This window comes from Gopherus evgoodei, chromosome 8, assembly GCF_007399415.2.
Source record: "Gopherus evgoodei ecotype Sinaloan lineage chromosome 8, rGopEvg1_v1.p, whole genome shotgun sequence".
NCBI lineage: Eukaryota > Metazoa > Chordata > Testudines > Testudinidae > Gopherus > Gopherus evgoodei.
Window position 1 is genome coordinate 16,343,857 of NC_044329.1, and position 24,682 is coordinate 16,368,538.

Consider the following 24,682-nt stretch of genomic DNA (forward strand, 5'->3'; position numbering starts at 1 on the left):
GCAGCGGAGGGACCCTTGGGTTTGCAGCGCGTGTGGACGTTCTCGCCATGAGCAATACCCAGGCAGCAGCAATTGCTGCTACTGCAGCACGAGCCCCCTCCTCTTTGCTGCTCCTGTTCCCACCTTTTGGCATCTGAGGCGTATCCCAGTGCAAACCCCGAGCCTCATTAACTCCTCTGACCTGCTTATTATTTTTAATTAATTGATTCCCCTCCCTCCCTCTAAGGTGCCTGGAAATCTGTGACCAATTGAGAGGGGAGGGGTGTTCCCCTGTGGATATAGTTTCGTTTTCTTTTCAAAGGGACTAAGAACATATACTTGTGGGTTTGTTTGTTTTTAACAATATATTTGGTTGCACTGGTGGGAATTCCTTCTCTGGTGAGTTTTTTTAAAAGGATTTGTTGGAGGGGTGTGTAAGGAAACCATGGGACTACCTGCTTTGGAATTTAGTGACTGCTGCTTGGACAGCCCCCAGTTCCGAGAGAGGCTGAAATCTCATGAAGCTGAGCTGGACAAGACCAACAAATTCATCAAGGAGCTGATCAAAGATGGGAAGTCGCTCGTTGCAGCACTCAAGAGTAAGTGACGGCGTGTCAGAACCCTGAAGGGCAGGGAAAGGAATAATGGTGGCTTAAGCCTGACAAGGAATCCCGGATCGCATGTATCTGACCCAGTGCCACCCGGAATACCTGGATGGAATAACGAGGCGGCACTGGCTGACAGATACAAGCATCTGGAAAGGGTATTGAATGTAGAAGCAGGAAGCTGTGGGGGAAAATAGGAGCGGAGTTAAGTATTAATCTTGTATGATCGCTTTCATGCTAATGTCTTATTGTTTTTCAACAGTTGTGTTATAGCTTAGTAACAAATATGTCTATTGGCAGTGTTTGGTTGGGGTGTGGTGCACAGGTGTTGGAGGAAGGTAAGGAACTCCGAATGAGAATGTCTTGGGGGTGTCTTCCAAAATGCAGTCCTGCAGGCGAGCTGCAAATGATCTGGCTTGCACCTTTTGAAATGTAAATAAAGAATGAGTTGGTCTTTAATGACTTTCCCCTTCTCCTTCTGAAAGTCCTAGCATATTTCTACTGGGAAAGGCCACTGTGAAAGCAGCTTCTCAAAAAGGGGACGGGTTATGGTTTTTGCTGGTGGGTTATTTGCCTAGTTATTTAAAAGGGAGCAGCACTCTACCTTTCCTTACAGCTTTACCTCTTAGCAGAGCTGTCTCTTCTATTTGAAATTCTGAACTCAGTTTTTTGTAATAGAGTGGGAGAAGGGATGTGAGGATAATTGTCTCCTCCCCAAAAGATGTTGCCAGTTGAATAATCAGGAAAGTAAACACACAATGATTAATGTCCTTTTTTTGGTTCTAAATTCCCTCCCTCAAGGAGAAAAAATCTGACCCTTGTGGTGATGGAATTGTATAGTCTACTCCTCACCCATAAAGTGCGCTTCAAAATTCCCCTGACTCTACATTTTTAGGCTAAATGCCACTTGGTCATGGTTCATAAATACTGGCAATATTTAACTCACCTCAGTGTGGATGTTGTACTGTATCTGCAACATTGCTCCTCATGACTTTTGTACTTGAAGTGTGACTTACATATATGACTGCAGTAAAAGACAGTTCACTAGATACAGAGCTTCTCTCAAAGCTGATCATCAGTGTTACTTTTGGTTGTCATTGTTTCTGAACTAAAATGGAAGAGCTGTATGCTACTGTGTGTCATTTTCCTGTTTTCTCCTAAAAAGTAGCTAATGGTGTTAAATCGAGCTGTTTTTAGTCCCAGGTCTGTTCTCCCATCAGTTCAGGAGGAATACATTTATGGGCAGTTCTTATTAACGGTAATGCAGACATTCTTAGCAAAGGATTCAGAGTTCCATAGGGCATGAAAACACACAGGGAAACCTGTAATATATCTGTTTGAAAGGCTGACTGATGAGTCTGTTGCCTGCCATAAGGAAAAGTGTTAGCATCTGCTTTTGAATTTTAAATCTACATGAATATTACTTTTTAAAAAATACATCTTGTTATATGGTGAAGTGTGGATTCAGTAATGAAATCCGTCTCTTGAAAGAGACTGGTAACAACACCTGCTGCCTTGCGTTATGCAGTCAGCTGTTCATGCACATGTTTTTGTACAATTACTGATTTATCTCAAACTTGACCTGTCCCAGGACTTAGTCCCATTCCTCCCTCTGCCCCAAAGCAATTTGTGGAAACTGAAGTGGTGATTTTTGTAACAGGGATACAACTTGTAAAATTAGGTTGTAGGTTAAGACTATATACCAGCATTTTTTTTTTAATTTTGTAAGTGGACAGAATCAATATGTGATCCGCAGTTTAACTTTCTCCAGCATTGAAAAACCAAGATGTCCCAGTTACAATATAAATATGGTTGGGATAATGTTTTACATATCCTAGCCCCCCACCCTGCTCTCATCATATATCAAGCTTAGATTTGTTTGTGTAGTAGGGACCTAATGGGTGTAATTGTGTTATTGAATCATGTTACAGCCCGGATTAATATAGGTGTAACATGGTTAGATTTTTATGTACACAGGTAGGAGTAAATCATATTAAATATGGTTTTGGAGGTGCTATATTCTTAATGTAATCTCCCTTATACAGGCTCCTTTTCACTGTAGAGAGGCCTTAAATTATGGATATTTCCTCTGACTAATATCTCTCGTGCTCTGTCTTAAGAACATATTTTCAAAGTATCTTGTAACCTAAATGTACTCCATTTTTTGTTTGTTTTTAAAATTTGATTTTTTATAAACAAAGGGGGATAGGCGGGAGGCGAGAGACTAAACCTTTCTCATCCATCCTCCATGGCTGTGGTTCCTGTAGAACAAATTAATTTGTGACAGCATCATGATGTTGCCATGTTCTCACATCTTGACACTGCAGCATGGTATTTTGTATGCCCCAAGAGTTATTTTGGAATTCTAAAACATGGATGGGGTCAGTCACCCACTAAAAATCAGGACAGGTGACATTCTTATCCAGGGCTCCTGCATACAGGTTTGTCATTGGAAGGTTCCTCATAAATGCTGAGTTGCAGCTGTTGGGTTTTATTTGTGCTCTTTCCCCCTCGGGTCAAATTCTGAGCCTACAGGTGTTTAGTTCCTTTACACTTGTAATCTCACCACAGAAGTTCTGTGTTGCAGGATTTCCCTTTAAAGATCTTTATACTTTGGGTGACGGGCTGTCAAAGAATAAGCATTCACAAATTTGTCCGTATGCAGACCTGAGACTTGATGTATTACAGCAGAATGTTTAATTTTATGGCATCATAAGAGAGCCTTTTCTTGCTGAGTATCAGCATGTTATTTGGGGGTAAACCATCTACAAGCTTTGTGTTCTTGAAGCCAATGTATCTCTTTCCACTGCAGTAGTGGTACATACATTTGAAATTTCTCTGGATTAATCGAAGTATAGTTCTAGTGAATTCCTTTTTAAGGAAAGACTGATCTAGGAATGCTTTCTCTTTTCTTGTCGGGATCAGGCTTTATGACAAATATTTTATACTACACTGAATTAATGAGACTTACATTTCTTTAGTGGCATCTGTATATGTGGGTTTCTTCAAGATGCTTCCTTTGCCCTTGTATGTTCCTAGCTATTAATTCTTGGAATCTGTCACTTTCCATATGTCCAGGACAGCTAGGATGATTCTGGTCCAGCAGCATCAAGGATGAGTTACAACGTTGCCTGGTGATAAAGTTGCAAAGTCTTCCTATGTAAATTGTGGTGGAAGAAAGTGAATTGGTCTCTTTGAAGGAAAGAACCGTTTATGACTTCCTTTTTTTCTAGCTTCATTTCAATAAACATCTTGGATGAAATCCTGGCCCTGAATAAGATGGTGGCAAAAACTTCAAGTGACTTCAGTGGAAAAGTCGAGGGAGTCTTTGCATTGACTTCGCTGGGCCTTGAATCAAGCCCATATAACTTATGGCTGTTAATAGCATCACACTAGCAGGCATATTGTGTGAGAGCGAATGGGTTAGAATGGACTGCTTTGAATTTCTCTTGGCTTGTTACTGCAACAAGCTATTTTACGACAGGGTAGACAAGGGACTTCTCTGCGCAATCCTGTTCTGAACTTGCCTGAGTAATGATCAGCTTGACCTGTTACTGAAGTGAAAACTTTAGGAGTAATAGAACTATCCTATTGTCTTTCTGACTAAAAATCAAATGTGCTGTGTAATAACTGAAATGAACTCTATCGGGTGGGGGGCAGAAGGGCGAAAGGGTGTCACATACTGTATTTTCAGAGGGACGGATTGGATACTTCAATAAGTGTCTTTCTGTCTCTAATTGCTATGATGCAGTCAGTGCTTACGGTACTGTGGTCTGTGGAATTTCTTTTTCTTTGTGCTTGGTGTTCTAGGAAGGTAGATCTGCATTCTGGTCTCTCTTACTCCTGTGCAAATCTGAAGTCATTTGCTTCTCCTATATGTACCTGAGTAGGTGAGATCAGAATTTGGCCTGTAGAGAAATTCATTCTTTGCCCCAAGGTGCTTATAATCTAAATTACAATAGGGACCATGTTCTTCAGCCATAATACGTAGAGGGTATGAACATTGTTGTGGTTCAGTTCTTAAAATAGCTTAATAAACATTCAGTGAAAAGTTTTGGAAGAAATTATTTGTTCGGAGGAATTGAAAGTTAAGTAATCTCATGTGAAAAGAGGGATATAAGGGATGAAAGAGCCGGTTAACACGCATACGGTCTTCCTCTTCTGAAAGCAGCTCATTCTGTGTGGGTATGACTACAGTGCAAAGAAAAACCCACAGCACCAAGTCTGAGAGCCTAGATCAGCAGCACTGTGAGGTTCCAGCTTGGGCTGGAATCGGGGTTCTGATAGCCGGCAAGGGAGGAGGGTCTTGGACACCAGGCTCCAACCTGGGAATGTCTGCACTGCTATTTTTTTAGCCCCGCAGCCAGAGCCCTGTGAACCTGAGTCAAGTGACCTAGGCTCTGAGACTCTCTGCCATGGGTTTTTCTTTGCTGTGTAGATGTACCTTGTGCTTTCTGGAACGAACATACGAGTATAAAGCAGCGTAATCATGTAAAACATGTAGCTCATGTGAACACACATCATATCTGTCTCTGACCATTTTAATTCTCTATTTTCAGGAAATGGAGGTTCCAGCATTGGGATGGGTCCGTTATAAGGTGACCAGATGTCCCGATTTTATAGGGACAGTCCTGATTTTTGGGTGGCCTTCTTATATAGGCTCCTATTAATCCCCCAACCCCTGTCCTGATTTTTCAAATTTGCTGTCTGGTCACCCTAGTCTGTTAATTTATAAGAAATAAACTCAGCTATTATAACTTATTAATTTCAATAGTTTTATTTACAGTTTTCTAGCAAATCTGCAAAAAAAAGTGTTGGTTTGTCAATGTTGCTGATCTGGAGATTGCTAATGGTAAGTAATTTCCTAGATTCTATTTAGAACCCTTTTGTATTGGCTTTTTAATAATAATGTCAAACTCTACTGCCTGCATCAATAAGACTGCAGTGTTTTACACTTACTGTGACACTTAAAGGCAATTTTGTGCCATGTGTACAGAACCTGGAAGAATGGGGTCCTGGTCCATGATTAGAGCTTGTAGGCACTATGGAAAAACCAGTAATTGTGATATGACTTTCTATTCCCAATAGTCTAGGAGAGTTCAAGTCTGAGCACTTACCCCTAAATTGTATTTTTGTCTTTTTAAAAAGTATATATCATTCAGAAAATGGCCCTGATTCTGTGACCCTTTCTCACGAATAATTGCATTAAAGGTAGAATTAAGACTTCTTGCATGAGGAAGTGTCACAGTCAGACCTGTTAGTTGGAGAATGCATGTGGATCCTGTTTGTCTTGAGAATGCTATGCAAATTACAATCCCTTTATGTTAGGTGAATATTTTCGTATTGAGACATCAGTTTAGCTGAGGCAATGACTGTTTTTCTCTCTACGGACCCATTGGGTTGGGAACGTTTAAAAGGAAAAGTCAAGAACAGAAGAAGGTGGTGGTGTTCCTGAGGGAAACATCATTTCCTAGTGACAGAATATTGAGATGTATGAATTTCCCAAAGCACCTTCTATAAAACGCTTTCACTGAAATGCTTCCAAATACAGATCAACGGTTCTGTGGTGCACTTGATTAGTGCACTAAACCTTTTGTCTCTTGAGGCAGGGTGATTCTGAATTGGGTCACAATTAAAAATGCATTTCACACAACCATGGTGCAGGACTAGACTAATCGGAGCTATTGCAGCAGGCTCGCTCACAAAATGTTTTAAAGGGTAGCAGCTCCAGAATGTGTGTTTTCTTTCTTGCTTGAATTCTTCTCTGCTTGTCCCAAACATTGGCTGTCAAAATAGCTCAAAGTAAGTTAGATCCTGCTCTGTTACACTGGTGTAAATCTTCAGTGGAGTTACACTGGTGTGACAGATGACAGAATTTGGCCCTTTAACTTCTTCCTCTTTGTTCTTCAATGTGGAAAGTCCAATGACTTCAGGAAGAACTGGTGCCCAGCACCTTGCAAGGTTGGTCCCACTGAGACCACTCAGTTGTTTTGTCCACAACTCTTCACTAAATCATTGTGGAGGGATCCTGAGGTGTCTGGCAAGAACCATTGGGTTGGCCTGGGGTAGAATTTGCCATAGCCTGTATCTGCCATTGTCTGTAATGAACTTGCCATAGTCTATGACAGTCAGACACTAACATCAATACAGTCAACAAACTCACTCTTTAATTGAAAAGAAAAGTGAAGTAGGAGGATGATTAGGATCTAGCTGTTTTTTTATATCTTAAGGTTGTACATTTCCTTTTGGCTTGTTAAGCACTTGGTTGTAAGGCCTGCAGAAACGTCTCTGCATAACATCAATCATGATGTCTCCCCAAGCCTGCGTGGTAGCACATAATAGTCTAGTCTCCTGTGAGTCTCATTTCTGTTGTTGGGTTTAGTACAGTATGCTGGTGGTGATGGTGGCCAGTAATATACAGGAGGTCAGACTAGATGATCGAGTGGTTCCTTCTGGCCTTAAAACTCTCTGACTCTATGGTGGTTTGGTTTTCTTTTCATTACCTGCTGCTGCAATGAGCATGTGGTGAGCTGTGAAGCAAATTTGGAAGAGAATGGCAACCAAGCCGATCCATTTGGGAAAAATCTACTAACTTGGAAAAGGAGTGGATGTGGGGTTTAAGTACAAGATCTTTTAGTGCAAGTGATGTAGTAATACTAACTATTTAAATTTCTGCTTGACAATATAGTCTTCACAGTCTTTCTTTTGGCTGTTTCATACCTTCTTCGCTTCATTTTAGACACAGGATGTGCGTGAAAGGTTGGCTCTTTTGATGGTGATAAATGACCAGGGTTGGGTATCCATGCAGTGTTTTGTTGTAGTCTCCTAATTTCCCCCTCCTCTCACACCCTCCAGGCAATTACTTCTCACCTGCAGTCCAATGAGGTTAGAAGTGTGGGAGATTTTTTGCCAGCATTGCTTGAACAGTTGTGACTGATCGGCCTGTATGACTGGAAGGGTTAAGCCCCAAGTACAAAGCAGTATATTCCTTGAAAATTTATGTGACTTGTATATAGGCCACAAGGTAGCCCTTGGAAAGAACTATTTTCTACTCCAGGTTTGCTCAGCAAGTCTCATTGTACATTCAGCTGGTTAAAATCAGCAGTGTCAAGCACTGTATCTGTCTGTCTAATCAGGGAAGATGATTTCAATGGGTATAATTAAGTTTTCTCACTTGCCATAAATCCGGATTTCAGAGTGGTAGCCATGTGCGTCCCTCGTTCTTTTTGCATAAATCCAGATTGTTTGTTTTTGTTTTTAAACAAAAATCTCTCTTATGGATTCTGTGATCAGCTTTCCTGGGGTTGCACTATTTTCACCATGTTGTTTAAAAGCACAGAAGGAGTTTTAGTGTTGAATGCATGTGGCTTAAAAATAAAAACTGTAGCTTTTGCTGAAGACTGACCTCATTAAAAGTCCTGCAGTGCTTGGGGCCCATTTCTATAGTGAGGATTTTCTTATATTTTGGCTTTCTTTTTTTAAGTAAGGGAGGATCTGACTCTGTTTCCACTGTCTCCATTTATTTCTTCCTGATACTTTCAGTGGCCTGGTTTTCATCAAAATATGTCCCTCTCTGCGACACTATGCATAAATTATTCAGAAAGTCTTGCAAATGCTAATATTTAAATTGACATTAATGATGAACTGCAAAGAGTAGAAACTGGGGCTCTTATGGAGGTGATGCAGGTTAGCTGACAAAGCTGTGTGGTGGTTGCAGGCATTGGGAATAGCTGATCTCCAACCCCCTTCTTCTCCCCCTTTGTGCCTTCTCTAACTGAGTCTGAAACATGGTGGCTGGGTTAGGAGGCTCAGGTCCTTGTCAGCATCACTTCCCTTGAGCCTGGTATTCCCTTAAATGTTGGTGTTACAATCTTCCATGGGGGGGGGGGGGGCATAGAAAGTGTCTCATTTTGGCTCTAAGACAGTGGCTAATTTATTTTTTATTTTGGTGGAGGGGAAATTGCTGAATTTGTCAGGTTAGATCTAGTTCTCCAGGAAAAAGTGCAGAAACTTTGAGCAGATGTAGCTGAGAAACACGACACTAGAAACAAGGAGATGTGGGTTTTAGTCCTAGCTCTGCCAGAGGCTTCTTGAGAGACCTGGGGCAGGTCAGATCATGTCTGTCTGCCTGCCTTGGTTTTCCTCTGTAAATATGGGGCTACAACCCAAAGGGGCTGAGGCTTGATTCACAAAGGTTTATAAAGCACTTTTTAAGACAGAAGGTGCTACAGTAGTAAGTGCACAATGTTTGAGCCCATATCTCCTGCCGTTACAACACTAAGGTGAGGCAGGAGGATTTGGGGGTGGAATGGGTGTTGGGGAATTACTCAGAACAGTTATTTTTAATTTAATGTATTACACATGGTGGCTGAAGTAGGTAAAAAGCCAGAATCTTAACAGGTACTTGATCTCGGACCATGTGGTTTGTGGCCTGCCACCTGTTCTGTGTGGATTGCACAGCCTCTGCAGCTGGTCAAAGGTGCTGGATACTGCAGTGAGAGGGCCCATATAAGTACCATATAAATACCTGGGTGTATTTTAAAGGTGACGCCTAGCTACTTCCTGGCAGAGCAAATCCATAAAGGAACTGCTCTTCCTTGACCTAACATGGAAAGAAAACAAAACAGAAAACCTCATGGGTGGAGTTGCTAAAGCCTATCTCTCACAGCAAGAGGCAGAGGTCAGTAGTCAATAACAGACGCTAATAACAACGCAATAGTTTTGTTCGGATAGTGTTTCTTCTATGAAGTGTAGTGGTAACCATCTTGGTCCCAGGATGTTCGAGAGACAAGAGGAATCTCTCTCAAGTCCTTCTAAACAGTTGAGTCTTAAAAATCCAGTTACATGGAGAGGTACCGAACAGCCACCGGGAGCCCTCTGATCTTTTGGCTCCCAGCACCATGGAAAATATAAAGAAGTCTCATCTTCTTTACTCCACATATTTCAGGTCAAAAGGGGAAGAATGACTCAGTGTGTGCACAAGTCTGCTCTAGAGCTGCACTTTTATTTAGTTTAGTGAAATTGCAGCAGATTCCCTTGGGTTAGCTAGGGATCTCTACCCAGTAACACCACTACACTTCCACTCCCGCAAGCAGGATAAATTTTTGGACAGCTCAAGCTTCCTGCACGTTTATCTAAGGGGTAGGTGCTATGGCAGCATCCAAGAGACTCTTCTCATACTTTCGTTTTTTGCTCCTTTCTGAATTAGCTGTGTGTTTTCTTCTGGCTCACTTTCTTGTCCACCTGTAGTCTACCAAATTAGGCAAAAACCTGCATAAGTTTGGGGTTAGTCTTGCTGTGGTAGAGCTTACAGCCCAATCTGGGTGTCCTTTTTCCTAGTGCTGAGTGCTATCTCTAGGCCACCATGCTAGCCTGCTCCCTTGATCACTAGCACGTTAAATGTCAGCAGGTAAGTGCTGCTGCAGGGTATATAGTCTGTGTGTGTCCAGAGACTGGTGAGTGAGGCAAGGGCTGTTTTGCAAGCAGCATTCTTATTTGCAGTTAGGCTGTTAGCAGGTGAACTGCTGTGAAATTTTAGTCTTCACCTCTGCGATTGGGCTTGAGTTCCAGGCCTAGCGTCATTTCATCTGGGGGGGGTGTTTTGAGCAGAGTTCTTTGGAGACCGAGGCCTTCTCTACCCTGCTACTTTACAGCATAGGTGTCCCCGTTAGGTTCCCTCCTTCTGACCCTTTGACCTCACTCCTGTCCCTGTTCTTTTATTAGTTGTCCCCCGCACTCAGTGGGTTCTGTGGCCCTGTGGCTCCTTCCCTTAGGCTGGGGGAGGATCCTTTAGCAGTGGGCGGGTGAAGCCCAGACACCCAATAGGTACTTTACAGCACTGCAACTTTCTCGCTCAGGGGTGTGAAAAAATACCCCCCTCCCAAGCAAGTTTCAGTGCTGTATAATGGCAGTGTAGACGGTGTACCAGCGCTGGGAGCCCTATTCCCAGTGCTGATAGCTACTCCTCTCCTGGGGGTGGTGTTTTTTTGTTTTTTTTTTTACAGTGCTGGTGCTGCAACTACACAGCTGGCAGTACTTAAAGTTGCTAGTGAAGACATGCCCTGAGGTCCATGCCCTAAAAGCATCAAGCATAAATCTACATAGTTGGGAACAGCTCTGAACCTGTTGCTGTGGCATAGAGTTAGCCTTGGAATTTTAACTCCTCCTGCCCTGTAGGGTGAATTCTAGTGAATAAAACTGAGTTCTGCCTTCCTGGAAGAAAAGTGAGTTTAATGTTTTCCCTGCTTGAAAAGAGAAAATGAATCTGCTTTCCTCCAGGAGAGGCTGGAAAGCAATGTTAGAACAGCAGGAGGCTTGTTAATTACCAGGTTTAGTGCAGTGCCAAGTGGATAGTAAATTGCTTCACCCTACTTACCTCTGTTTTGCCCATTGTGGGAGCTGTCCCATTTATTTTAACTTTTATCATCATCATCATCATCATCATCATCATCATCATCATCATCATCATCATCATCCCCTCTCTTAGTAGATCTAAACTGGGTTATTCCTCCCTTCCCATTTTCTACTGCTGAAAGAATAGTGGGGTGCTAGAGTGGCTAGTCAGCCGCTGTTGGAGTTTTAGCCTGGGATTTTTCAAAGGTGCCTAAGGGAATAGGTGCCTAAGACCCACTTCTCAGCATACGCGCAATATGCCTCAGGTGGCACGTGACCAGGATTCATCACCAACTTTGGTCGGCTGGTTGGATCATTAGCTTCACCGGCTTGGGCCGGGTACTGACGGGCAGTGTGATTGTGAATGCTGATCCCTGCCCCACGAAGACCCACTGAAACCTAATGGCTGTTGGGCACCTAACCCTGACACTCCTTGAAAATCCCAGACTTAAGCACCATGGGTCGCATTTTCAAAAGTTAGGTCACTGTGGTGCTTTTGGAAACTTAACCTCATGTTGCCTAATCCTGTTCGGAGTGACTCTGAAATGCCAGTGCTGCTTGGAGCCTTGGCCATGCCAGAGCTCCTCCTATTGTTCCCCCAGTGGAGCTGACCCAGTCTCAGTAAGCGCAATGTGGAATTTTAGTGGCACAACTCCTGGTGTAGCCAAGGCCTCGTTCTCTCCTGTAACTAGCAAGCATGGATTCCAAGAGTCAGACAGGCTGTGGTTTGCTCACTGCATGGAAGAAGGTGAGGATGTGTGGTATGGATTTTAACTAGGTTGCAACTTGCATTAGTTAAATTACTTCCAAGGTTCCCACTAGAGAACAGCCCAGTGCAGTCACTCGTACCCACTGATCATTTGCCAGTTTTAGGGGAAGCCAGTCATCGCACTAGGAGGGTGTCTGGGTGCCTCCACTCACCTGCTAACATCCCTTCCCCTTTTTGGGATTGAGGCAAGAGGGGACCTTGACTGCCAGCCAGCACTGCCATCAAGTGCATTTCTCCCTAGAGTGTCAGACACAATGCCCTCATCTCGTAAGGGGTTGCCCACTGTGTTATCTTCTTGGAACTGGAGCCTAACTCTCCAAGTTCTTGCACTGAGCACCTGCCAAAAGTTGCGACAACTAAACAGTCTCATGTAGGTGCAGATGTGTCCTCTGGGAGCGGGGAGAGTTCCAGCCCTCTGGTTGCCTCAAACCCAGCCCCTAGGTTTGCTGTGAGGAAGGTGAAAAAAACCAACCAACCATGGCTGATCTGATGGTATGGGTTGACTGCTGGAAACTAGCAAACAGGAAGTGGTTCTGAGCGCATGGCTCCAAATCTCATGCCAAATCCTGAGAGACTGCAAGCCTACCCTGGAAGTCCTGTTGGACTGAAAATCTTGCAAGACCTGTCCTGTCCTTTTGCTTTCTCCCATCATGGGAGCCACCAGAGCACACCCCTGGCTGGGCTCAGGACCCTCAACTCAGGACTGTGTGAAGACAAGCACTTGGATCTCTTTGACTCCGCAATGGCTCCTGACTGTGGGGAAACATTATCTTCTAGTCCCTATTTGTTTGGGTTGAAACCAATACAGGATATGATGCTGTTTACACTGAATCTTAGCTGTCACCCCCTCATCCAAAGGGAAATGCAAGGGGTTTCCAAAGAGATAAAAAAGTGCCAGCCAGTATGGTTATTTGGCTGGTCCTGCTGAAGTTGTTTTTGCTGGGAAACCAGGTCACAATAATGTTGCTCGTCTTGTCCATACTTTCTTCTCCTTCACTAGGAATTTGTAGGAAACCATACCTTGAGTCCATGCTGGTGCTGAACCAGAGTACAGATCCTTTGTTTCCATTTGTCTTGCTCTTGTTATGGGTCTGGGAGCAGGCATGTACCCTCTAGATAAGATCTGTGATATTGGCATGCCTCTTCCTCCCTCTCGTCTACAACTTCTGGGGCAATAGTGCTCATCACTCTCCAAGCAGGCTTCACTAGAGGTCTGTCTAAAGAAATCCAGTTGCCTTCCAATCTTTAAACAGAGTGCATGCTTTTAATTAGTCTTCTGGCAGGGCACTCTGCTTGAATGCTTGTAAACTTTGGGCTAGCGTGGAACAGACACTCTTTAGCTGAAATCCCCACAGGTATGTGGAGTTGGCTCTTGACCCTGTTGCATGCAAACATGTGCAATTAATTGAAATCAGGACAGCAGCTGTTCTTGCACCATCTGTCCCAATATGAGGTGCGATATTTCTTTCTAGTGGCCTAGAATTGTGGGGACTGAGATTCTCTCACAGGAGAATGAGCCCCTGTTTTGACCACTACTTTGCCTTGTATGTGTCTCCTTTTCTCTTTCAGGCTTTTCAGGAAGTAGGTGTCTTGGGTGTTCATGGATTATCTTCATTCTGCCTGCCCTGTTTGTAACATTCTTGTGGTCCCTTGCCCTGGATCAGCAGGATCTCTGGAGAGTTGGCACTTTGTAGGAAGAGAAGTGTGATTGTGCATATGAAGGGCGTCTGTTCTTATATTTCACTTGACAGAGAAGAAAACTATGCCAAGAATGGGCCATAATGAGATGAGAGAAGAGAGCAGCTAGCCTGACGTGCTCAAATGTGCTGTGCAGGACTCCCTCTGTTGGGGATGACGAACTTGGGACCCGGAAACCTGTGCAGAATCTCTTCTGTAAACTGCATGCAGGATGTTAGGCTCCTGAAGTTCCTGGCCCTGGTGATTAGAAACCATCTGATTGGGTTCTTGAGAGCAGTGACTATTTTAAATGATCTTTGAGGCAGGCATCTTATGATTTTCTCCCTCTTGCCTCCTCCTTATTTTTGGTCTGCTCCTCATCTCCAGGCCAGTTCTGTACAGCTACAGGAGTTAACCAGCTTTCTTCCCCTGCCTAATCTTGGGCTGTTCATTCTCTCTCCTCTCCCCCCACCCCTGCACTCTACTGCTCCAGTTGCAGTTCATTTGTTTTTGTATGCCACCCAAATAGCAGGTGATCCTTCTAGTGTGAGTGACCTCCCAAGGCGATAAGTGGGCAGACATATCTGAACAGAAGGCTGCTTATCTGCTGCTTCAAGCAGACATGACTCTACACCTGAAACAAATCCACTTTCACAACTGTGCTTAGAAGAGGTGAAACCTGTCGTTTTGCGACTCTTTGCTAATGCTTACTTATTGTGTTACATTCTTTTCTCTCCGACTCCGCCCCCCTCAGATCAAATATCACAAGATTGAGGTTCATTTTTAAATTGCTCCTCTCCCACCACCACAGCTATGCTTTTATCCAATCAAAGATGTCCATGACTTTAAAAATAAAATAAATCACCTGCAGGGTTGCAGCATTAATCACAGCTAGTGCATGAGAATCAAAGTGCAACTGGTTCGAAATTACAGTGAAATTTGCTGGTCTCTTTCCATTGTTCAAGTTGAGTAATTTTTTCTGAAGATTTAATAATCAGTTATTAGTCAAGTATTAAGAAAATGTCTCAATGTATAACTTTCAACCGGATGAGTCTCTAGGAATACAGTTTCCTACTATATAGTATTTGTGTAAAATGAAATGTGATGGTCTTTTTTTTCTTTTTGTTGTCCCTTGCCACCTCAATTTATTTTCGTATTCTCCTGCCTCCACGAAATCAGATATAGTGTTGCCTTACTGATAACCCTATAACAGCCCATGATTATTTGACTGACAAAATTAATTATTTTGATAGTTTGTAGTATTTCCCTTCCTTCCCCTTAATTGGTGGTATTATACCTTTTCTAAAGTATTCTGTTGTAAGTGGTTTGGTTAGGAGCAGGGCTACGTTTAAGACATTGCAGCGCTACCTCTGTAGTGCTTCACTGAAGATGCTGTTAGGTCAACACGAAAGCTTCTCCCATTGGGGTAGAGGAGGTAGCTATATCAATGGGAGAAGCTTACCTGTCTATGCCAGGGCTAGGTTGGTATAACTGCATCGGTCAGGGGGGTGGATTTTTCACACCTCTGAACAACATAGTTATACCGATGTAAGTTTATAGCGTAGACTTGGCCTAAGTCAGGAAGGGAAGTGAGAACAGGTGGTTAGTGTTTTGACACTGACCAAGGCTTTCCCTCCAGTTTGTTGGGGTCCTGTGGGGAATGATAACACTGTTGTTGTTTTTCTTGCCCAGGAATGACACTTATCTTATCTTACCTGAAGAAGAGCTCTGTATGGCTTGAAAACTTCTCTCTTACCAGCAAAAGTTGGTCCAATAAAAGATACGACCTCACCTGCCTTGTTTCTCTCACTTATCTATCAGGAATTCTTTCTATCTAAAACCCCCTTCAATTAACCTAGCTTAAAGCAGGGTTCTCTTCCTGAATCTGAGGTAACTGAGATCCATCCAAGAGGAGTCCTTGATTAAGTGACTTTGCTGCTGAATGTCTTTTCAAGGCTAGTTTTCTAGAGTTACACATAATCTCTGATTGTGCTGAGTAGCCCACTGTCCACACACCACTACCAGCAACCAACCCCCCAAACGAAACAGGTTTTCGATCTGGGCATCTCACCATCACCTAAGCCCCCTTTGACCTAAGAAACACTTTTGTTTCCCTAGAGCTAGGAGCATCCTAGTCTATTGAGAGGCTCTAACATGGCACTCCTGAAGTGCAGGACAGTATTATTAATAGCATGCCTGTCAGCTAAGGATTTACAAACACTGAAGGGGGACCATCCATGTGAAAATCACACTTCAGAGTAAAACTTGTTTGCCACATGTTGAAGGTGTTGCCTAAGAGTCCTGTAACTGGAAGTGGTGATAGAGAGAAAAATATCCAAGCCCCTCCCTCTCACTTACATTCTTCTACATTTGACTGCATTTGCAGAGAGCCAGTTTTGCTGTATAACCCACTAATTACTCAACAGTTTGTGAGTTACTCATACCACAATATTTAAAACCACAAATGTTGGCTTGGGGCGTGGGCGGGAAGACTTAAAAGATTTTTTAAAAACTGACTAACTTTCAAATTGTCTCTTCCTTCTAACCTCTCCACGAGAGAGGTAAGCGCTATAACCTCTTCACAGAAGAAGAAACAGAAGCACAGGTTAAGGATCTGACTTTCAAATCACTGCCTCTGTTTTTTCAGGAGCAAACATTGGTGGTTAGATGTCTATACTCCTGACTAGAAGATGTGCTACTGCCACTTGATGTGAGATAAGGGAAGAGAGAGTGTGGTGTGCTTTCCAAAGGGTGAAGAATCCTGTGTTCCATGCTGGGTTACCATGGCCACGTGAATTTGATTCTGTACTTGCTGCACCAGGAAAGAATGTCTGGATGCATCAGTTGAACACAGAGTTTGTAGGCTGTTAGCAGTGATAGGATAATAATGTTACGAAGATGACTCTTGATGCTTTCAATGCAGAACAGATCTTATGTCTTCAGAGTACACTGAACTAGATAATAATGATCTCAGGATGGAATAGCTGGGAAAACTGGTCTGCTGTTGAGGCCTAAACTAATGAGCATATGTGTATGTCCATGTTATTTGTTTAGTGTATATGTGTGTAATGTGGCCCTGGTATCTTACTCAGTTTTTGATAATCTTTATTCCTTCTAACCCTTGAAAGTCTGAAGGAACTGAGTTGAGCACCCTAAGACAGGGTGTGAAAGGGTGTTTACCTACACGGGGGATGAGATGGTTCATGTGGGCCTGAGAGGCCAATTGGTACATTTGGTTGCAGTTGAAGGGTGGGCCAAGCCCAATTAAAGATGAGTCCAATCTGTGGGTGGTACTGGGTGGTCCCTGTAAAGAGGGGAAACCCAGATTAGAAGTGGATTGCAGGGAAAGATCTCTGTCGTCCTTCTCTGGATTGTAGAATGCAGATGAGCTTCAGGAGGGAGTTTGCACCCTGACCCTGATGGAAGATGGCAGAGGTGGGCCCCAGAAAAAGCCAACCTACAGGCAGAAGGCCTGCAGGTAGACTGGAGTTAAGGACCCGAGAAGGGGCAAGATTCCAGGGAAGTAAGCCTTGAGGATCAGCATTCTGTAGAAGGATGGAGAGCTGGGGAGGACTGTGAGTCATCTTGTTACTTCTCCCCCACCCCTGCCTCCTGTATGAGGGACATTTGCTTGCGCTTACCTGGGTGTCAGCTCCCTGACACCACCAGGCTGTTAGCCATCCAAGTACTATCCTCTCGGCTATCCCAGCCTGTACTTTGTACTTTGCCATGCAGGTTAACAATAAGTGCATCTGAGTCCTGGAGTCCCTTTGAAGCATTCCCCTTTAGCGTCCAGCCTCTTCTCTGCTGAAGATTCACAGCAATACAGGTTCTGTGGTCCCCAAGAGAATGGTGTAAATGCCAGCTTATGTAATATAACTCAGGATCAGTTTCTGGCTTAATACCACAGCACTGAGATTGATTTATAGTGAAAATAACAGTAAGTTTATTCTCTAAGATTCAAGAGATCATGGAAGCAGAAGGTTTTTTTATATATTATATGAAATAAAACAAAATTATAACACACTTCCTAGAGACTAAACTTAAGAGGCTAATCTCCTACCTAAAGAAGTTTCTTACAATTGGATTTCAGTTACCCACTCTGGCAGGAAATTCTTTGGGCTATCTACACTGATGTACTGGATTTCCTCCCCAGACCATTTTGTAGACTCCAACCAACTAACCCTCAAACCCTTAAGTACTCTGGGAGGTAGGTGAGTCTTCTCATTTTAGAGAAGTGGAAACTGAAACAGAATGCTGAACAGACTTTCTCAAGCCCATGCAGTGAATCAGTGGCAGAGCCACAATTAGAATTTGGGACCTCCTGACTCCCCACTTGCTGGTCGCTCCTTCATACCACAATATTGACATATTCCAAATGGAGCTGAAGGTGATTGTGATTTTCTACATTCTGTTGGCTGGTCCTGGATTTTTTTGTGTCACTTTTCTTTTGCCTTTGATTTAGAACAAGGATATTGTTTCAAAAACTGATGGCTAGCTTAGCATCCTGCTGCTTCTGAAAGAAAAGGAGATGGGGAAAGTAGAAAGAGACCTTCTCTCTCCATTTCAGCATCTGCAGTGCAAATGCCATAATTTCAAAACCCGCCAAAGTCTTTCTAACAGTTCTTTTAAAAGAAACCCTTGGGGATTACACCATTTCAGTCTCTGAGGGTATAGCTACATTTGGAATTTCAAAGCGCTGCCCCGGCAGCACTGCGAAGTGTGAGTGTAGTCAGAGCGGCAACGCTGGGAGAGAGCTCTCCCAGTGCTGCATGTAAACCACATCCCTTACGGGTGTAGCGTGCAGCGCTGGGAGCCGCGCTCCCAGCGCTGCTGCCCTGATTACACTGACGCTTTACAGCGCTGTATCTTGCAGCGCTCAGGGGGGTGTTTTTTCAAACCCCAGTTGCAGCACTGTAAAGTGTGAGTGTAGCCAAGGCCTGAAGATCTTTAATTGACAGTGAAAATGAGGCAGTAGTGGGATATTGCAAATCTTTCCTGCACTGTTGGCTAACCACAGTAACAGTTCACATTGTTTCTGTCTTTCTTTGTTTCTGAGTTGCCTCCAGTCTCTGTTAGTGAGCTTCCTCTTTGCACTCTACTGATCTGGTGGGGAAATGATGCTGCAATTTTCCTGTCTCAAATCTGATGACCATCAGTGCCAGGAATGGCCATCCTGCAGCAAAAAAACTTCAGGACCAGACTTCAAAGAGAAACTGCTGAGCTTCAGTTCATCTGCAAATTTGACACCATCAGCTCAGGATTGAACAAAGACTGTGAATGGCTTGCCAACTACAGAACCAGTTTCTCCTCTCTTGGTTTTCACACCTCAACTACTAGAACAGGGCCTCATCCTCCCTGATTGAACTGACCTCGTTATCTCTAGCTTGCTTGCTAGCATATATATACCTGCCCCTGGATATTTCCACCACATGCATCTGAAGAAGTGGGTATTCACCCACGAAAGCTCATGCTCCAAAACATCTGTTAGTCTATAAGGTGCCACAGGATTCTTTGCTGCTTTTAGGATGTTTTTGTTTTTCTTCTTCCTTTTTGGAAGACTCTAGGGCAGATTCAGTGCAGAGATTATTCCACAGCGAGGGGGATGTATATGATAATAGCTAACAGAGATTCCATAGCTAGACAATCCTGCCACTGACCCAACAGCAGCAACCATGGAGTGGATTTCTTCCTTCACATGACTCTGTTGCTTACACCATTGCTTATTTTATTCTCTTCTTTTGGAAGTGCAAGCTTTCTTACGCAAGCATAGAATACAAAGGTTGCAGCACATGCTGAGAGTCTTTGTGGAACAAGCACCTTCTATTGTCTTTGTGGAGTACCCACAGAGGTGGAGCTGCAGTTGGGCATGTCTTTGAAGATCAAGGTGACCATGGAAATAACTTGTATTAACGGGGATGAGACGCTCTGCCTGGATAAATACCCACATGCACCGTGTTTCTACTATTCCTGTTGGAGATGCTCTCTTGATCTACTCTAGTATAATCATTTAGGCAGGAGCCTGAGGGAGTTAGATGCTCAGCTTCCAGAAGTGATTCCTTTCCTACATAATTTTCTTTCTATCATTCCATGTGGACTGTTTTCCCCCCTTCTCTGGTTTGCTCAGGTAGCCATCCAGGAAGTAAGACTAGATATAAACTCCCCAAAAGCTTCCCCACTCCCTCTCTGGCAGCCATGGAACCTCTCTACATGCCACGTCCAATGCTGGGAAGTCTTTGCTATTGCAGGTCTGGATCTGTGATTACTGAAATGCCAGACATGCTATTAATGAAGCAAAAAACTTAGCTTGGATTTAAACTGGGATGAATTTTTTTAGTTAAGTGCAAAATTCTGTAATGTGATATTTCTAACCTGCATTTCAATTCCTGTGTTCACTCAAACATTTCACTGTACAGAGAGTGCCAGATCTAGCCTTGTGCCTCTCATTAAAGCCAGTAGGAAACGACTTACTTCTTGTTTGTAGAAGGATCTATGAAGCACTGGAAGTTCATTTTAGTCATTGCACCTTAAATTATTCTAGGGGGAGCCCATTAACAGAACTTGATAGTTATTTCATCTGTAGGAAGCTCTCCACCCACCTCTACTGTGGTCCTTGTGTTCCATTCATCTCCTCCATCCTTCCACAATCCCTCTCTAATCTGTGGCAGAGTGTGCTCCGGATAAGTGCAGATGGGTTTGACCCTGTATGGGAGCCACATGAATTGGGAAGAAAGATCCTTTTGATGTTGGGGATAGTGGTGTGGCTTGCATATTTTAATGGTACTTGGCCTATTCTTCACTCTTTCCTTGGAGGAGTCAGAGAGACGCTAAATATTTGTAATGAACTGGCGTCTGTGTACACTGCTGCCCTCTACTGAATGAAATTTGAGTTGCCCACTTATGACATAGGCTCCAGATTGCTCACAGGTTCTTCCTAAGCTCAAGTGATGTACTTCTGGAGAAGTAGGATCCGAATAGTATCCCTTCTGTTGTGATGAAGTTCTTGTTGACCAGGGGTGTACAGCATAGTAGCAAAAAACTTACTTATTTTACTCTTGCATCTAGTGACAAGTATCTGTCTCTCCTTCCCTTCCTTTCTCTGATTTTAAGGGCACAAATAAATAACCAAGTAGCTTAGTAAAGCATCCTCCAACCCAAGCTCATGTGCAGGTGCGTTATGGGATTCTTTCATGTCCCTCTGAAAAAATCCAGTTGTGATCATTGCAGGACCCAGGATAACGCTGGATGGACCGATGATCTATGTTCCTGTGCCAGGTTCCGTGGCGCTGAGCAGTTTGGGTGGTGGTGCCTCATCACAGACCGCAATCAAAATGTTGGCAGGGAAATCCTATTTCTGCAGCTGTTCTAGAGTCTGCTGAGTGACAGACATGATAAACCTGGATATTCTGGCTCCTCTTCCTGTGATACTCTTTGTCTCTCATTCCAAATGGCTCTTCCTTGCTCCCTATATACTGAAGTTTGTATCTTTCTCTCAGTGCCCTGATGGGACCCTTGACATGGCTCTTCTGTTTCTTTTAGTATGCTGTGGATGGAGGGAGTGTTCATTGTTCAGAGGGGTGGGGAAGTTAATTAAGAGCTGCATTCACTTCTTTCCCCTTCAGTTGAAACCAATAACTTTCAGACATCATTAAATCCTGGGCTTTGAGTGGCTCTCTTCTGGGAGGGGTGATTGTGGAGGGAAGCATACAGCCTAATCAATGGAGTGAGCTTAGCTGTGCTGCAGCAGCAACTCCTTTGTTTAACATGTTTTGATTGGGCTCTATTTACACAGCAGTGTTATGAATGGGCATCTTGCGCAGCACTTCCTTGGAAGGCCTGTGTTGCCAGAGAATCGAGCTGATTGGGGGTGGGGAAAGATGTTCTTTGGAACTCATGCTTGCTGGATCTGGCATGAGTTCAGTTTACCTCTCTCCTATTGGCTTGATAGGGAGCCCAAGCCACTGAGAACTAGTCAAGGTTTGGGGCAGGCCGATTAAAGTTCTTGTCCAATATCCTAAACCTTTGAGTGTCCAGCATCCCCTCTCTTCCTGCCTTCCTGAGACCCCAGTAAGGCATTTTAATATGACTGCATGATTCCTTTTTGCTAATGCTGACGTGTGCCTAGCAGTAGAAGAATGGAGGGTCTAGTATGTTAATGAGAACTCTGATGATCAGGGCCCTAAAAAATGTAATATGCCAGGTTTTGCAGGAGAGAAGGAGGATGAGTAGCCAGGATCACTTCCAGCAGGGATTGTAGCATTTTGTTTGGGCAGAAACATATGCTGTCCCAAAGTTGTTACTAGCTCTGCACACGTACATGAATAATATACAGTTTTGGGGGGTGGGAGGATGGGTATGTGTGTCCGAGAGGTATGAGCAACATGATTCCAACCATGAAAGGTTTCCTCAAGGGTGGATGGATGCATGTATATCCATGCAAGCAAGTACATACTATTTATTAAAAAAACAGTTTTGTTTATGTATTTTGTATATACAGTGGTCACAGGTGAAAACTGCTTACACTGTAGCACTTGGATCCAAGTGCTATTCCTCATAACTTTAAAAAATATATATAAAATTCCTGCTTAGACTGGCAATAGCCTACAAAAAGGCAGATTATCTCTATCTGCTCTGTATGTATCTGCAAGTCACTGTACAGAAGTAACCCTTCAATGTTGCATTGCTCAAGTGTTCTGAGCACTTTGTGTCCATTAATACTTGCCCCTCTCCCCTCCGGAAAGAGACGTGCAGTAAATATTATTTTGGAAATGGAGAATTTGAGATGAAGCAGAAGCCATTTGCCCAGGATTCAGGAGGAGGACACGCTTCTTTTGGATTTTTTTCATTGCTACCTTTTTTTTTGGCCTGTTAATTTTAAAGTATAAGCAGAACAAGTTTCATGTGCAGCATGACAAATAGATTTAGCATGACCTACTGTGGGTGGGAAGGAGGAGGGAATGAGGGGGAACTTGTACTGAAATCTGCACAGCTTGTTCACTTCAGCTCTTCCTTTTTATGTTATGAATCATCCCTCTCTTTATACTGCATGCATGTGAGCTAGCTGTCGCAGTGAGAGCTGCTACCAGCAGAACTGAATCTGGTTGCCTGCTTTCTTGGCTTGTATGCCTTCATTGAACTAGTAAGACAGCGATTGCTGCACTTGTTTTCTGGACTGTTGCATGAAAACGGAGCAGCATGGTCCTGAAGGGTCACTTTTGTGCAGCCAACCCTATGATGAGCAAACACAGCTTTGCCTGGGGCTCAGAAGAACAGAGTTCAATATTCTTCTGTGCCTCAGAATTCCTGCATGACCTGGGGCTAGTGACTTACCCTGCCCTCTACTTTCCCATCTGCAAAATGGGGATAATAGCACTTTCCTGTCTCACAGGGATGTTGTGAAGATAAATACATTAAAGATCGGGAGGTATTGCCACTATGGTAGTACCTAAAATAGGTAAGTTCTTATGTTGTGATATTGTAGCAGGAGAAGGTGCTGTGGTGGGCAGAGAGTGTGGACTGTGGTTTTTATACCAAGCAACAAAACACACACACACACACACACACACACACACACACACACACACACACACACACACACACACACACACACACACACACACACACACACACACACACAAATTCGATCTTAATGCTAAGCTAATTTCTCATTCCAGTTTATGCAGAGTACACAAGCCTCCAAACCATATGGTTTCTGTGCTAAACGGTGGGTGAAACTGTGCTGCATATGGGACCAGGGAATGTGAATGTGAAATATAAGCGATCAGAAAAAGGCCGCAGATGCCGTTTCCTTTGCCTTTAATTGTGATTGAGACACATGGCATTTGTCACAAGTTAATGGCTGTCACGGTTTAGCCAACTAATGCACTAACTCTTTGGTGTGGTCTAGTGGCTTATTTTAATGTTTTTACATTTAAAAAAACAACAACAACAACAACCCCCTCCCCTCAAATCTTTATTTAGGCCTAAAGAAGGAGCATTCCTCTTCCTTCTGTAACCTGTCAAGGCTTTTGAAGAGCCTGTAATGGTCTGGGAGCTGTTTGTGTCCTGAAGCAGCTGCTTATCATACCTCTTGCTGACTTCTGCCCTCTGTTAATTTTAGTACTCTCCACAGAATACCTCTAGCTGAAGGGGGAAATGAACTTTGTGCACCAGCTTCAATGCACACGTGTGGGGAGCAGATAAAGGAACATCCCTCTGGGTTCTTGAATGTGTGACTTTAGCCTGGCCGCTGACAGTGTGCATGTTTTTCAGCTTTCCTCTGCATAAATGTTTCCAGCTTGACAAATTTCTTTCTAAAGCCAGAACGCTTTTGTCTTTGTTGCTGGGACAGCATGAGTGTAAAGAACTGAAGGAAAAAAGTGGACTGTTTTGTCTTTAGCTAGGTGACAAGTAGATTTGTAAAATCTAGAAAATAAAACAAGGGATTTTTAAATTTAATTATATGTGATTTAAAAATAAGTAACAGTAATATTTGAAAATGCACAGTGCTCAGACTGGCCAGCTATGTCATAGATGCTGTCCCTGTGCCAAAGAATTTACAATCTCACTCTTTTGGAGACGCGAAAAAAATTAGAACAACCCATGGAGCAAGAAAGGACAAGAGGAGTTACAGTAACAAGCTCTTCGTTACTCAGTTACAGTGTGTATGGAAGCATTTCAGGACAGTCATTCTGGTGGTGTTTGGTAGCCTGTGGGGTGTCATTATTCTTTTACAGTGGTTTTCAAACTTTTTTTCTGGGGACCCAGTTGAAGAAAATTGTTGATGCCCTCAACCCAATGGAGCTGGGGATTAGGAGCTTGGGGTTTGGGAGGAGCTCAGGGCTGGGTCAGAGAGTTGGGGTGCAGCGGTGATGGCTGTGGAGTGGGGACAGGAATGAGGGGTTCAGGGTGTGGGAGGGGGCTTTGGGCTGGGTCAGAGTTGGGGTGCAGGAGGGGGTCAGGGCTATGGGCTGGGGGTGCAGGCTCTGAGGTGGGTTGGGCATGATGGGTTTGGGGTGCAGGAGAGGCTCTGGTTTGGAGGAGACCTCAGGGCTGGGGCAGGGGATTGGGTTGCAGGAGGGGGTCAGGGCTCTGGGCTGGGGTTGTGGGCTCTGGGCTGGGGATGAGGGGTTTGGGTGCAAGAAGGGGTCCAGGTTTTGGGGGGCTTATGACTGTGGCAGGGGATCGAGGTGTGGGGTTGGGACATGGACTTACCTCCAGTGGCTCTTGGTCAGCGGCACAGCCTGCTGCGCCCTGAAAG

At 43.8% G+C, this 24,682-nt stretch overlaps 1 protein-coding gene across 3 annotated transcripts in view; it reads left to right on the forward strand.

Moving 5' to 3' along the window:
• Positions 1-424: 424 nt before the first annotated feature.
• Positions 425-24,682, forward strand: part of ARHGAP26 (Rho GTPase activating protein 26) — a 324,497-nt gene continuing 300,239 nt past the window's right edge. For all 3 annotated transcript variants that reach the window (XM_030573096.1, XM_030573098.1, XM_030573099.1), the window contains exon 1: positions 425-578. In XM_030573096.1, the coding sequence (XP_030428956.1) occupies positions 425-578 (154 nt within the window). The remainder of the gene's footprint in view (positions 579-24,682) is intronic.